Source organism: Pleurodeles waltl, chromosome 7 (assembly GCF_031143425.1).
Source record: "Pleurodeles waltl isolate 20211129_DDA chromosome 7, aPleWal1.hap1.20221129, whole genome shotgun sequence".
In the NCBI taxonomy this organism is placed as follows: Eukaryota; Metazoa; Chordata; class Amphibia; order Caudata; family Salamandridae; genus Pleurodeles; species Pleurodeles waltl.
In genome coordinates, this window is record NC_090446.1 from 1,215,174,029 (window position 1) to 1,215,189,968 (window position 15,940).

The 15,940-nt window shown below is 44.6% G+C and overlaps 1 protein-coding gene across 1 annotated transcript in view; it reads right to left on the reverse strand.

The window, feature by feature from the left end:
* The window catches only part of TBCD (tubulin folding cofactor D), a 1,666,801-nt gene that overhangs the window by 640,045 nt on the left and 1,010,816 nt on the right, over nucleotides 1–15,940 (reverse strand). Inside the window, 1 exon segment of the mRNA XM_069200356.1 lies at nucleotides 3,423–3,485. Within this exon segment, the coding sequence (XP_069056457.1) occupies nucleotides 3,423–3,485 (63 nt within the window).

A 15,940-nucleotide genomic window follows, 5' to 3' on the forward strand; every position in this document is an offset into this window, starting at 1 on the left:
AATATGGTGTTATTTGAACACCCCGCACTCCACAATGGGGGTTACTCCTTTTGCTTTGTTGCGGGGCTGACACTCGTATAATGAGCTGTCCCCAAAATGGGTGATTGACAAGTCAAAGCCAGACAGCAACAGGCCTAGCATTCAAACTGTTAGAGATAAGGTGCAAGCTTCACAGGAAAAGGATAAGTCCAGATATGATGACCCAAAAAAAGGGAAAGTGGTTGATTTTGCAATAGGTGATTGGGTGAGGATAAGAAGACCTCACAGGGTAAAAGGTAGCAAGTATTTTCTGGCAACCAAGGTGGTCCGAGTTTCCAAACACTCTGTTATGGTTGAAGGGAGGAAGTGGTGGAGCAACAGGAAAGTGGTCAAAGTAAAGGTGGAAGAAAATGCTTGTAGTAGTGGTAGGGAGGATGTGATTGCTGATGATATTGCTGGTGTAAGGTTTGTGGAAATGGATGGTTTGGGTATGGATCACTTATGTGATGGGGAAGACTTTGGCCCTCATTCCGAGCCTGGCGGGCGGCGGAGGCCGCCCGCCAGGCTTCCCCCCTCCGAAATACCGCTCCGCGGTCGTAAGACCGTGGAGGGTATTCCGAGTTTTCCCCTGGGCTGGCGGGCGGTCTTCACAAGACCGCCCGCCAGCCCAGGGGAAAACTCCCTTCCCACGATGACGCCGGCTCGTAATAGAGCCGGCGGAGTGGGAAGGTGCGACGGGTGCAGTTGCACCCGTCGCGTATTTCAGTGTCTGCTTTGCAGACACTGAAATACTTTTAGGGGCCCTCTTACGGGGGCCCCTGCCGTGCCCATGCCATAGGCATGGGCACGGCAGGGGCCCCCAGGGGCCCCGCGACTCCCCCTCCCGCCATCCGGTTCCCGGCGGGAGAACCGCCAGGAACTGGATGGCGGGAGGGGGAGTCGGAATCCCCATGCCGGCGCAGCATGCTGCGCCGGCTTGGAGGATTCCTTTGGGGCAGTGGGAAACCGGCGGGAGACCGCCGGTTTCCCTTCTCTGACCGCGGCTGAGCCGCCGCGGTCAGAATGCCCCGCGGGGCACCGCCGGCCTGTCGGCGGTGCCACCGCGTCCCACGGCCCTGGCGGACTTGTTCCGCCAGGGTCGTAATGACCCCCTGTATGTCTGGTGCGTGTGGAGGTGTGGGTGCAGAGATCGTTATGAGTGATGAAGGAGGAGTTGGAGAGGGTAAGCAGGGAAATGGTCTGAAGTCCAAACGAGTTGTGAGGAAACCCAAATATCTGGAAGATTATGTGTTGAATTAATTTGGTATTGTTTTGGGGTTTTTGTGTTCTTGTTAAGGGGGAAGATGTGTTATATCCTATGCAGAGTCTTGTGAAGCCGCGTAGTCAGCTGCGGGACGAGACTCCGAAAGGAATGTGAGGCGCGTCTGCCTGGTGGCGTTTGACAGCAGTTGGGAGCCGTTTGATCCATCAGCCGGTCGCTGGGAGACACGCTATGCGCAGACTTCAACTTTTGACAAATAAAGAAGAAAACTTACCTATCTTGTTGCGTCCTTGTTCCTGGGAAAAGGAAACAGACCACTTAAAGGAGATCTACCTAGAGATACGGGAGATGGGGTGCTGCCTCGGAGCATGCAAGAAGCGGTGATGGTGTTGATTTCGAAGGCTGATGGGACCCTACTGACCGCTGTCCAACAGATGTGAAAATGCTCTGCAAAGTGCTGGCTAACGAACGATGACAACACACTAGAACCTACATGTTAAAGAGCTGCTGAAAGTGCCTGGAAGATGAGTGGCGTTCTGGGTTCAACTGCAGTTTGTCACTTATGAGCATGTGTCAGTTGCCAAAATTATGTTCCTTCCTCGATGTTTACACATAATGCAAACGTGATGTGTCCAATCCCAACAGCAGCATTTTGTCACCTAACCCAGATGCTTGGTCAGTTTGTACTGGACGGGGAACGGAGCCAAGTGAACTGGACATTTTAAAGCGTTCCCAAACGAAGGGTGGACTGGGGCTCCCAGACTTGTTTCTGTATTATGTGGCAAAACAACTGTACCACATGATTAGTTGCATCGAAGATAAACCTAACTGGAAGTGAAATCTACTAGTGATGTCAAGTGTGCCATTCTTGCGCCCAGAGCTATTCCTGATAGTTAGGAGAGCCCTCAGAAACTTCCCCTACCTGATGAAGCAACTGGAAGAAACGTGGCATAGGGTGGTCAGTAAGACCCTGCGAAGGTCCCCTTTCACCAAAACCCTGCTGTTGTAGAGGTTGCAGCCCTTCTCTGCCCTGCAGAATGCAATGTCCTACGCCCGATGGTGCAAGAGAGGCTGCAAAATGATAAGCTGACAGAGCAGGACTGAGGGAAGGCCTGTGAGGTAGTGAAGTCTGTATTATACTCCCTAGATCTCCAATCACTGGGTCACCTTGCCATGCTGCTGACCAGTGAAAGTAAAATAGCAGCTATTGAAACTAAACATTACTAAATAAGGACACTCGTACAACAGGGGCAGTTTTATTGGCATGATACGGCCACAAGCAGCGAAACCTATAGAGCACAGGCTACTTTTCTATATCATCGAGTCAGAGTAACCAGTATAACATTTATTTCCACCTTTCCTTAGTAGCCTCCCCACTTCAAACCAGTCTAGATCTTTTGACATCAGCAACAACTTCTAAACGCTTAGTAACGACCTAGTATAGGTCTTTGCAGTAAGAGGCACGTAAGAGGCACCTGTGTACACATCTAACTCCAGAGTCAAATGTAACATTACGTTTTAATCTCCGTCATCCAAAGAAGGATATATAGTACTTCACCGACTGGAACTCTGTTGCCAAACGGTAGGCTGCATATAAGAAAATAAAAAAGTAGTTCTCTGAAAGAAAGCAGTGAGGTGATACAAGTCGTTCAATCAAATGGATGGTAACAAAGCTATGCTTTAGGGGAGGGACAAACAAACACAAGAAGAGGAAAGGAAGAAACTAAGCAAATGAGGTTGACATAAAAGCGACCTAATGATAAGCTATGGGCTGATCCAAAACCCACTGTAGCTTTCGGTATTATATGTACAGGTCTACAACAACACGTTGCTAAGGCCATCTCCAGGAGAGACCTACAAGTAAAAAAAAGTGATTCCTGATAATGGATAAAAAACAAAATCAAACCGATTCCAAATCCCATTTGGTAAAGAAAGAAGGTACTTCTGTGAGGGGGTGAAAGTTAAAGACTGCGTGTTGAGTGGACCCGATTTTTTTTTTTATCCGGTGTGTGATTGCAGGTTTTAGTTTTAAGGACAATCACAATGTTACACAGGGTTTGAAACAGTTGGTAATGGAAAGCAGAAGAACGTAAAAAAACAATCAGCAACATAAAACTAAGTGCTACCCAATGGGCATGTCGAATGACACAGTACCCCTCAAGGCTGATATTATAATACGTACCAATTATGGAATGATCGTGGTATGGCAATTTCGAAAGGGACAGCTTTTCAATCAAAGAACACACTGTTAACGAAGAAAAAAATACGATGCACATTACTGTAGAAATTCAGGTCAGTCAAAGCAACAAACATCGAATTATATGAGTTAGGTTGTTTTCCTCCCCAGACACAAAACATACTTTATCTACAAAATATTCAAATACATTACACAAAAAGAAAACACTTTCCACTTTATTTCGTGCTTTGCGTCCTAGTATGATTGTTTAGTTTGTGGCATTAGGCCAATTTCCGCTCATCTTTCAAATGGCCACAGGTGATGTAATTGAAAACGGGGTGTAGAGAGAGAGTAAAGAAAGGAAGAACAGGTGTCTTGTGCCAGGCAGGCGTATGACCTATAGAGTAGCAGATGGTAAGTGATCCCATGGGCTCAAAGGCCTTCAACAGCACCTATTGTTGGTGCATTCACCTTCCCCTCACCAGGGATAGGTACATCGACCCAGTGACTAATAACTCCGAAAGAGGATTGCTGGTGGTCTGCAACATTGCAATAGTCCTGTATCAGACAGCACTAGTGGCCTTTGAAGCTCGGTCTCTGAAAAGCACAATGCTACATAAGCCGGGCATCTATGAGGCATGGAGGAATCACCCACATTATATGCCCTAGAAAACAGATTTTTACATATATTAGCAATAGCGTTGTTAACTTCCTAAAACTAATTTCAGGCATTCAAAGGAAAAAAAGATGAGTATGTAATCTTACTTCTTGGATATGATTGGGCAAACATGATTCACCAATGTTAGCCAGTAAGGGAGTTAAGGAGTTATATAAATAAATAAAGGCAAAGTAATATGAGATGGTGGCATGAATAAAAACGAACTCAACTTTATAATTTGTTGAGACTGGAATACAATATATCAAGAAATGGCGAGATAAATATGTGTTCTATTAGTAAAGGAACCAGAGAGGACAGTCACCACATGGATCATATATTTTCTTACATATTGTAAAGGAAATAGATCTACCTAACCACAATAAGAATATGTAAGGATGTTATCACTGAGCCAGGATGATCCAATAAGCCACTATGGTGGAACGGTCACATGCCTTAAATCACTACATAAACAGACCTTCAAAGAAAGATCTCAGTCCTCAAAATACGACCTCTGTGGGGTTAAACATGTGGGTTGCAAAGGTCCAGATCAGAGAAAAGCACCTTCTCTGTGAGAACATGAGATTCTCACACGGGCTGCCTATCGCGGATATCCTTTAGTGTGGAAGAGCGGCAGCTGATCGGGATTAAACCTTAAACTGCAGATGCTAGCTATCAGCTACATGGCTTGAGGACATCTGAAAAGACAGTGATTACAGTAACATTATTTAAAAGGCTTTGATTCTTCACATTGATGTTATGTTGAATCATTACTGAGAGGATGACTCAGAAGTAATCAATTGAAATGTACTGTCCATAGGTAAATGATATCCAGAAAGTATGAAACATACATTTGACGATATACGGTAAATCCCAGTATAATTCCTGATGAAACGTGTTTACTTTCAAATGCATAAAATTATAAGGTCTAATGTGAAAATACCCAGACTGAACTACATCGAATGCAAGTAAAAAACGCATTAATCTGGTAAACATTAGTTGTTGCACTGTCTCAGGTAAAATAGGTTTGGTTACGAATATTCTTTGGCTTTTGCCTTCGGTGGAAGGCAATGGTGAAAACAAATAAAAGTGAGAACACTATATTTAAAAAATATTAAAGAAACCAATTAAATGTAATACAGATGTATCTAACTAACAAATGTTGACTTTAGGAACACTCTGCCTTTCACCCACTTTACATTTGTACTTACCATGAAGGTTACTGCGTGAGTCTACATACTAGAGTGACGGAATGTACAAAGAACTTCAGAACTTTTGTAAAGATACTACATATGACCAAGCACCAACTTACTTTGTATTACGAGACAAAAGTCAATTCAAATGTAATTATTCATATTTCATAAGTTTAGACAAAGATAAAGTGACAGCAACTGGATCTGGCAAGGACCTTTAAATGTGAGAGCAAGTAATGTTACCACGTCTTGCAAGGACACATCTAAAATCTTATCAGGAGACCACTGGATATGCATGAGTTCAATAGGATACACTGCTACTCTTCCAGTGGGAAAGAAAGAAACAATTTGTAATCCCTGAACAATAATTGGGTTTGAACCGGTACAGAAAACAGGTCCAGGCACCAAAATAAAAGGGACCCCATCAGTGAATCAGATAGCTAAACAAGCATTTGCAATGCAATAGGTCTTGCATTTGTGAGAGTTAGAGCTATTGGAGTTAAAAATGACAATGTATTTTACCTAGGTGTTTTAGTTTGGAGTGTAGTGGGGATGTATGCAGGGTGCCACAGCAACCGTCACAGGCTGGTCGCTGGAGGTGAGAGGACACAACAAAGCCACCTTCTTAGGAGTGTTTTGCCTCATTCAACTTTTGTGCCCTATGGTATGCTGCTCCTGTAACTGTGGCACCCTTGTGCTAGCTTTTTTGCTCTACAGAGTTAGGAAAATGGCTGGTTCTACTAACTGAACTCTATTTGAAGAGGCCCAATTTATATCCAAAGGCTAGATGTTTTTTGCAATCAAACTTGAGGCCATGAAGTGCTTGGGTCTGGAGTCAACTCCTTTTCCACCATTTTGGAGACAACACCAAAGGGGAGAGGATGTGGGATAAGGGACAGAGCTGCAGACTTTGGAGCTGGGGAACAAAATTTGAGCCTCTGTGTCGGCTCAACATCCTGTATTTTTGGGCAAATCTCTCAATCTCCTCTTGTTACCAAAAATGAATGTGTTCTTCTGCAATGTAACCGGTGCTCATGTAAATCACTGTAATACCTTTGTATTGAGCTTGCACTAATTGAACTATATTTGAAGAGGCCCAGTTTACATTCAAAGGCTAGATGTTTTTTGCTATCAAGCTTGAGGCATTAAAGTGCTTGGGTCTGGAGTCAGGACTCCTTTTCCACCATTTTGGAGACAACACCTTTTGCCATCTTTTTGCAGAGAACTAACCTATGTGCTTGGTTGGTGACACTCCGGGGGTTATCAAGAGCACGTGCTATCGCCTAGTGTTAACGGTGCTCATGTAAAGCGCTGTAATACCTTTATATCGAGTTAGCACAATATAAAACATCAAAATAAATAAATAAAGCGCTCAAATACTTTAGTGTTGAGTTTGTACTACGTAAAACTGCAAACAAATAAAAAAGACTCCGCAGATATTGCAAAAAAACAAGATGCCTGAAAATAAGGAAGAAGAAACAACATATGCCCACACAGTGCAAAATGGCACGGCAAAAGAGAAAAATAGTGCGCTACACAAAGTTACATGGCTAATCATGCAATAACCCATGTAACAGGGTAAATCTCCAAGGCGGGAACAAACCAGCCTCAAGGCAGGACAAACAAAGCATTTACCAAAAACATTAAGGGATTTATGAAAGGCAACCCCAGGAACCAATGAAAGTGATGGGCGCGGTTGAAGCCCAAAAAAAAAAAAAAAGATTACAACATGTCAAGAAGAGCAGCGCTTGCACCCTGCTATGCTTGACCTAAAAAGTGTCCCATGTTTACAAATTGGGGCAGATTTCAACTTGTAAAGACACACTGTATGAGTGGAAGACTACATGGGTTGGTGCTTGCTGTAGGCAAAGTTTGTTTTAATATCAGGGAAATCAACAGTAAAAACCGGCCCAGCAGACCATAAAACAGGGCCACAAACAGCTCTCTTCTCCCCCGACCCCTTTCATCAGAGAAGTACTTCACGAACTGCCTGATTGCCTACATTGTCATTGGCCGACCCTGACAGTAATATGGAAGCATGCATTCTAATGATCCTAAAGGACAGTGGGATCTCCATGATAAGTGATGGAAATCTGAGTCACCTCAGTCTATTTGCTCTTGACGTATATTACTAATGTAAATACAAATAGAAAGGGCACTATACATGGCATTTTTTTCTTTGTAATACCTCCTTTAAAAGCAGTTCACTTACATATACATAGTAAAACAACGTATGGGAGTCAGACCTTTTGAAAATGGCATGCCATATCCTTGCTTCAGATATTTTGCGCAGGTCTGAGGTTTCCCCACCATATTTCTAGAAACAGTGCCACTTTCCCTTTTCCCACCACAGTAGAGAAGGTGGTCTGCTGAGGTATCAAAAGTCCTTTAAACTAAGTTCCAGTGGGCATGGAATGTGAGATGAGAGGGAGGCATGAACCATGCCCTAGACAGGATCATCACCATTAAGAAAAGAGGGTAAAAATTAGAAGGGCACTGATCAGATAAAGGGAGTGGGGAACATCTTGGAGACATAGATAGAATGCTAAATGATAAAGAGTTGAATATAAAATTAGGGTGCTCTGATCTGTCTCTTTAAGTCACGAAATACACTGTGTGAGAACCTCTTCTCTGAACTTTTCTTGTTGTATCCATTAACAGCAAACTAATGCACTTCTGATCTGTGTCTCAAGAAAAGGAGTACACACTAACATATCCCCATACAAAAATAAGGGCATATATGTTTTTCTGTTGCCTTTAATGATATTGCTCAATATTGCACTTCTGCCACACCTGTACATCCTGGGCCCAGTAAGAGAAGATGTGAGTCCCTCAGAATTTGCTTGATTGAATTGCAGTCATTCTTAATTTAAACATCACCAAGCCACCCTCCCCTCTTAGAACTAAAGAGATGCTGTCAATAAAAGGAAAAGTCCAAGATCAAATGCACAGCTCTGTTCACGTGGCCACACATCAATAAAAACTGCCATTTCAAGAATTATCTTTGGAGAGTTATACAGCTTAAGGTAAAAACCTTGACAACAATGTTTCTAATTTCAAATCGCTATGCACAGGAAGCAATTGAAAATTAACGACGTGGGTACTGAAATGTGGAGGCTTGGATAATAATGTCATCAGCAGCCACTAGAGAAATGTTATATTGCTAAATTACAACCTTTGCTGGAGCAGACATGTTTTTGGGCATACAGACCAGGATCCTGATATGGCTTTAGTTTAAGGGAAGAATTCCTTTCCAAGATACATGGTTAAGATCCAAAACATCACTGACTTTTTGGAAGCACTAGTAGCAGTATCTGTCTACGAAGCCAAAGTGTCCATTGCCTATTACTGAAGGCCAGATAGGCATATATCATATGAGAAGGATTAATTGAGGGAGTTGTCACCAGGGACATTTTAGTGAAGATTAAAGGCTGGAATTTTGCTTTCTCTTCAAGAGATTCAACCCTGATAAGGGTAATTATTTAACGATTCTCATAAACAAAATCTCATTCATTAAGGTAAAAATTGGGTAACCGCTATCTATTACTTGTTTTGAAGAAGGAGAGCTGCCTTGTCCATCATAAACTGGGGTCCTGATTAGGAAAAGGAAGTCCAAGTGGAAAGCTCTGAATGTAGGATACAAATTTGGAAGAAATGCTCAGCCCTAATACCAGTAGAGATGGCAGAGCAGACGTCTGACAGCGAGCAGAAGTCAACTTGTATAGTACATTTGAGGACTTAAAATGATTCACTTATTTCAGGCACAGGGCTTCTGTGAACCATTCTGACAAACTACAGTCCCTTATGCTGAATTAGGTTTTGTTGGCCAGGGTATGTTATTGATGTAAGTAGGAACATGGTACCTCCATGGAAAACTGTACTAGCTCTCAAGGCATCATGCACTTGATAAACGTCGGCATGGGTAAACACATTGGTGTGAGTGATCGCATATCTCCTTGGAGGGGAGGAGGAATAGCATACTTTAAATCTTTAGATAATGGAAGAAGTCATGGGCTGATCTTAGTAGAAGTCAATCCTGAAAACGAAATGGCATACAAAAGGAGCTGCTATCAGGGTCCATGAAAAGTAGCAGGTTAAACCAAGAGGTTACTACTTCTGCAAACAAAGCTAACAGCACACTGTGTAATACATTATATCTTGGGTTTCTCTACACAAAGGACTATCAATGAAAAACATTTTCAAGAACAAAAAACAACTTTTCAGCCAAACCATGGGAAAGAAATTAAGTTGCAGTCTTTATGCATTGTAAAGTAAATAAGATAAAATTATATATGAAAGCCAGACTGATGCTGTATCTTGCAAACAAAAAACAAATTCTTTGAGTGTTAAGACTCATCACAATTGAAGGTGATGCAAATTCAGATCAAACAACTATATTATGTGGCACTACGGAAAATGTTAACAAGCTCAGTGAAAGAGTGCAGCTATTCATATTGCACACACTAAAATTAAAACATCTCTAGATGAAGGTCATCTGGATAATCGAGGCATACGGTGGATCAAAAAAGGGATCAAACTTAGGCAATCTTGTTTTTTAGGGCTTTCCTTAAGCTGACTTTATGTAGTCTCCAGGCTCGTTGTTCCAAACTAATGGAGCTAAAAAGGTGAAAACATTTCAACATGAGATGTTGTGTTGCGAAAAGAGAGAAGTACTAAATCCAAATAATATCACAGGACACTCATGAAGTACTGATGCTTCATTCAATTGTAATGCAGTTGAAAAGCTGATGGAGCAATCAGTGAGCATGGAAGCCTACAGCTATACTGAACCTTTGGCTTTCTGGATTTTCAAAGGTCTTATATTTTGAGAGATGATGAAGATAAACCTGGCATCAGGCCTAACCGATCTCCACTTAGAGAAATGCTGTAGCGGTGTCTCTGTCATATAGTCACTGACTGGTCAGTTACAATTGATACCTCTGTTCAGTAGCTTTGTCAAGGAAGACATGCTGTTACAGACCATGCATTGGTTATGCTATTTCCTTGTGCCTGGACAATAAGTGTCTTTGTCTCTTTTCCACCCAGCTCATTCTCCTAACTTGTGATTTCTCTCTCAACTCTTGGCTTTCTTGATCCTCTTATAGGCAATCACTAAAAAGTCTCAATTGGTTCTATGTCTACTTTTGTTTTGTTACCCATGCTTTGCATGTTTGCACACAACCAGGGTAACATGTGAGGCAGCAGAAAGCAAAAACATTTTGATGGACATACTATTTAACACTCACAAAGAACCTTGCTTTTATTTTAGCAATTTTATCAAAGTGGAGAACTGCAAGATTTAAGAGTGGCCTGATGGTGAGGAAGAACAAGTTACTTAACTTCGATACTTCTCTTTCTGGTAGATACTCTAACTCCAGATTCCTTACCTTTAGACTATTCCCCAGGCACCAGACTGTGTCCGGAACCTCTTCACAGCAGAGTTCGGGTGCGCAGTCAGTGCCGCTGAGTGGCTCTATGTTCACTTTGTTGTACCCTGGAGGTGATTCAGCTGAGCCTGCTTATAGGTATCACCCCTGTGTGGCAAAGTCAGTTTCTTACTTTACCCTTTCCGCGTCCTTAGACGTGCAGCACAAAGCAACTGGGGGTACCTGTGTGCAGATTTATAATTTGGAATCTTTTCTGTTCACCCATGGGCAAGAGCAAGGCTTAGCAAGTGTTCATCAGAGTGTCATCTGGGGGTTTGTTGAATGGGAGCTTGGGCTCAGAGGAAAATGGACAAGTTGCAGGACCTAGGTATTGATAGTTGTCTTAACTTCAACAGAAGGCAGTTGCAGGTCAAGGAACTAAGCTGTACTTTGAATTACCATAGCAAATGAAGCACTCATTTCCGTTGATGACCGGAGGGGTAAAATCACCCATGTATCAGAGGAAGGATCAATCCCACTAGCTTTCTCTAAGTCCATGTATAAACTGCCCACATAATTAGGGGGTACATCATCCCATCACCACCATTGTCATATCGAGATGGTGGTAAATCTAGTCATAATCAGAGCTAGAAAAATGGTGGAGCCTCTGAGGGCAGCTCAGCAGTGGTCAGAGGATATTGCATGAATCAATTTGAATGTTAACTGGATGCGCTAGAGGAGAGTCAGAGTATAATCTCATTTGGGGTTGAGACAGACTCGGCTTGTGTTAAGACGCTGGAGTTGGCACAGGATCCCCCTGAGGTGCCAGGACTGTGCAGGTCTTGGAAACTGTAATGGAAGTCATCACTGGAGTAGATGTGGACTACAATATGGGCTCCAGGGGCTCAGATGGCTCTGAGAACAGCTTCAATTAGAACAACCAACACGCAGAACCCACTCCACCGAATCACAACACCAACAAACCAACTGGACCCCCCTCACCACAGAAGATACACTGAAGATAATGAAGTCCATACACTCCGGGCCCCCACGGACCCATGCCCCCACCACATCCTTAAAAGAGCCATTAACACCATCGCCCACAAACTCCGGCTCATCATCAACTGCTCCCTAGCTGCCGCCACCTTCCCCGACTACTGGAAACACGGCGAGATCAACCCCCTCCTCAAGAAACCCTCCGCAGACCCCACCGACCTCAAGAATTTCAGGTCTATCTCCCTGCTCCCATTTCCAGCGAACGTCATCGAGAAAGCCATCAACAGCCAACTCGGCACCTTTATCGAAGACCACAACATCTTTGACGCCTCCCAATCCGGATTCAGAAAAAATCATAGCACTAAAACAGCCCTCCTGGCCGCAACAGACGACATCCGCCTCCTGATGGCCAAGGGAGAGGCGGTGGCACTCATCCTGCTGGACCTCTTGGCGGCCTTCTACATGGTCTCCCACCACCCCTGATACGCAGACTTCACGAAGCCGGCATCAGAGACAAGGCCCTGGATTCAATCCTTCCTCTCAGGCAGAACTCAATGAGTGAGACTCCCCCCTTTCCTATCAGACCCAACACTGGCCCCCTGTGGAGTTCCCCAGGGACCCTCCCTCAGCCCCACGTTGTTTAATGTCTACATGGCACCACTGGCCACCATCATCAGAAGCTATGGAATCAACATTGTCTCCTACGCCGACGACACCCAACTCATCCTCTCCCTATCCAGCGAAGCCAACACAGCCAGACACAACTTCCGAGATGGCACAGGAGCAGTCCCCAACTGGATGAAAAACAGCTGCCTTCAACTCAACACAAACAAGACAGAAGTACTCATCATGGGTCCTCAACCCGACACGTGGAACTCCTGGTGGCCACCCACCCTAGGAAACCCGCCCAACCCCACGAACCAAGCCCACAACCTCTAGATCATCCTGGACTCCAAAGTCAACAAGGACCACCAGATCAACTCAGTCACTTCCAGCTGCTTCCATATCCTCCACCTCCTATGCAAGACCTTCAAAAGGATCCCCCTCAAACACAGAAAGACAGTCACACACGCTCTCATTACTAGCAGACTGGACTACGGCAACGCGCTCTACACCGGGATCAACAAGAAACTCACTTGCAAACTACACAACATGCAGAACGCCGCTGCCAGACTGGTCCTAGACCTGCCCGACACTGCCACATCTCTCAACACCTGCGCACACTACACTGGCTCCCCAAAGAAAAAAGAATCACCTTTAAGATCCTCACCCACGCACACTGAGCCCTCCACATCACCGGATCAGCCTACCTGAACAGGAGACTCAACTTCCACATACCACACCACCTGCAACGCCCTTCAGCTCCACATCAGTCAGACCACCCCTCTCCTCAACTTCACGAAGGCGCTGAAGACATGGCTTTTTGAAGAACCACCTTACTGCTGATGCTACCCCCCCCCCCAGCACCTTGAGACCCTTGCGGGTGAGTAGTTGAGCTTATTAACCTCTGATCGATTGATTGAGGACAGATCCACAGTTGGTAAACAAACTGGAGAATCCTGCAGAAAACTGGGGACTAAAGCCACTCATGAGGGAGCCGGAAGAGTGCCAAAAATATTCAGCATGGAGTCCCTGAAGGCTTTGACCTTGTACGGTACCACAGATGGCCCAGGGAACTTTAGGTACATCAGATCAACTGCAGAATCAGGTCCTCAATCAGGGATTGAGAGGGAGATGAAGTGGCACCGTGATACCTTCACAACTTCTCTACAGATAGAGTGGTGAGATGGAGTTGAGTCCTGCTTCGCTTTCTTAAGTTTCCACTTTGAATTGGACTTGACCCTTTGGATAACTCTGACCATAAAGAAGACCTGTTATGGGACCGGGAGTGGGTCCGTGCCATGGACATATGCAAGGTCAATAACTTCTTCCTCTGTTCAGCAATGTACTGCTTTGATTCATGGTCCCGGGTTGCCTTTACATGCATGAAGGCATACTCATCGCAAAACTTGGAGCTGTGTCCAGATCCCAAACACCACAGCCACACCTTGTACAGACCCAGTACTGATATTTTTGTTCTACAGTCACAGCATGGTTTGAATCCTATAGTTTTAGGTGGGGAAATCAATCCCTTGCACGCTGGGTTTCAATATGAAAAAATAGGAAGTGGAGCGAAACTAACGTGGAGCAGCACAGAGCCACGTAGCAGCATGAGGAAGCACTGCTATGAAGAGTTTCTGGATCCAGTCTGGCACACCTAGGGAATATTCTAGAGGTGAGGAATATGTGGTTAGTTTCCATCAGAATGGCCACTTAAGTGGTCCAATGAATTATTTATTAGATTTATATAGTGCAACTGCACCAAACCAGTAACACTGTTACAGAGACATTGGGAGCTAAAAGGAAAGAATGTGTTGAGGGAAATAGACAATTTTAAAACATCAGAAAGAAGAGTACGTATCCAGGGAGAACATGGTAAGTCAGAGAGCAATTGGTTAAACTTAGCAGAAAGTCTCAATAATGAGAGTAAAGTGCAAAGACAGATAGCTTAAATATAGCTGGAATAAATGTGTTTTCAATCTCCTTTCAAAAGTCAGGAGAGAGGTTTAGGTCTTCAATTCAACTGGCATAGACTTCCAGAAAGAGGTTGCTGCAACCGAGAAGGACTGTCTCATAGCTTGGGATGTTATGAATTTCAGTATTTCGAGCAGCGATTGTCTATATCTAGGCATCTGATTGCCTGTGGAAACGGTCCCTGTCTTTAGCAAAGAGATGATACGTCTTGCTTTTGAAGTCTTAAGGGTCTGAATACAGCAAGAGGTGCAAAAAAGACAAGATGTTTTGTAGATGTTTCCATTAACTTAATCTTCACAGCTTCTTTTCAGTCTTCTAAAACTTTAATAAAACCTGCAGCAAACAGACTTAAAATTAACAGAAGTGTGTGCCACATCCACGGTCTTGACCCTTTCTGCAGGAGCTGGAAAAAAGTGCACTTCAGGGGTTTTGGTTTTTTCAATGAAACTCGGTCCATCCAACACAGACACACTGAAAAGGCATGACCACTGATTGCATCTATATCAGAAACGTGATCAACTAGTCCCAAGCTGCTACCTAAGGCAGCTGATGGTTGACTGTTCCTTTTAGTCAGGGCAACTGGAATTATGTGATTCTACTGCTGCAAGATAGAGGTGTGACCAACTCTTCTTCAGAAATAGGTGTCTCTGGGCTAGGATGGGGGTGGCTTTGAGCACCCCCAGACTACTTTGAAGGGCATGTTTGGTGCTCTCCTTGCATAAACCAGTTTGCACCAGTGCAGGAACCCTGGCTTCCACTCTGGCACAAAATTCACAAAGGACAGGGGAGTGGCTACTCCCCTGTCCAGCTCCTCCCCTAGGGAGGTGCATAGAGCTCTGAGAGGTGGCCACTTGATTCTGCCATTTGGAAATAAGATGAGCAGAGCCCCTGGGAGCATCTGGCTGGTAAGTCCAGCTGGGTCACATCCCTGACCCCTCTGATAGATGGGTCACTGCAGTAGGTGTCCAACCTCCTTCCCCGGTTACATAAGGGCTCCCATGAGGGTGGGACCCTAGATGTGTTGGCAAGACTTTAGGAACCATCTGCAAGTCTCTCCTGCAAGACACTTCTGCAACCTGGACACCGAAACCGCTGCTGCGGTTTTTCACTGGAACCAAGTGCAAAACTGTAATCTGTAGGAGGGCTCCTACTGCAACTTTGTTTCTAAGTTCTGCAAATACTTCTGCAACCCTGTGGCCGTGGATCTTCCAGAGTCACTGGGGCTCTGCCTGCACTTAGAGAAGGCAAGAATGAATCTCCCTTGGAGTGAAGGAGTCATCCTGCATCTGCAGGCACCTCATCGACGATGAATGCCTTGTGCATCCTGCTGTCCCACAGACTCTTCAAGGCTCTACAACACAGGCGGGGGTTCTGTGGCTCTCCAGAGGTCTGAACTAATTTCCTTGCTACTGTGAAGTCTCTGGTCTCTCGCTGAAGCTCCTTGGCTTGAACCCCTGTGCACCGCGTCTGTTTGTCGTTACCAAAGCTTGTTGGATCTTCAGTCTGTGCAACTCCTGCGACATGGGCATCCCACTTTGCTATGCTGTTGAGGCCTCCCTGTGCCTACTGCCAGAGGGTCCTGCTGGGGACTCTGCCGGATTCCTGCTGGCTCTCCTGTGTGCGGAGGGTTGGTCCTGACCTACCTGCCAAGGGTAGGCCAACTTGACCTGGTTGCTCCTCACAAATCCTGCAAACTCTGTGCAATGCTTCCCTGTCCACTGAGGGGATTACTGGACCTAA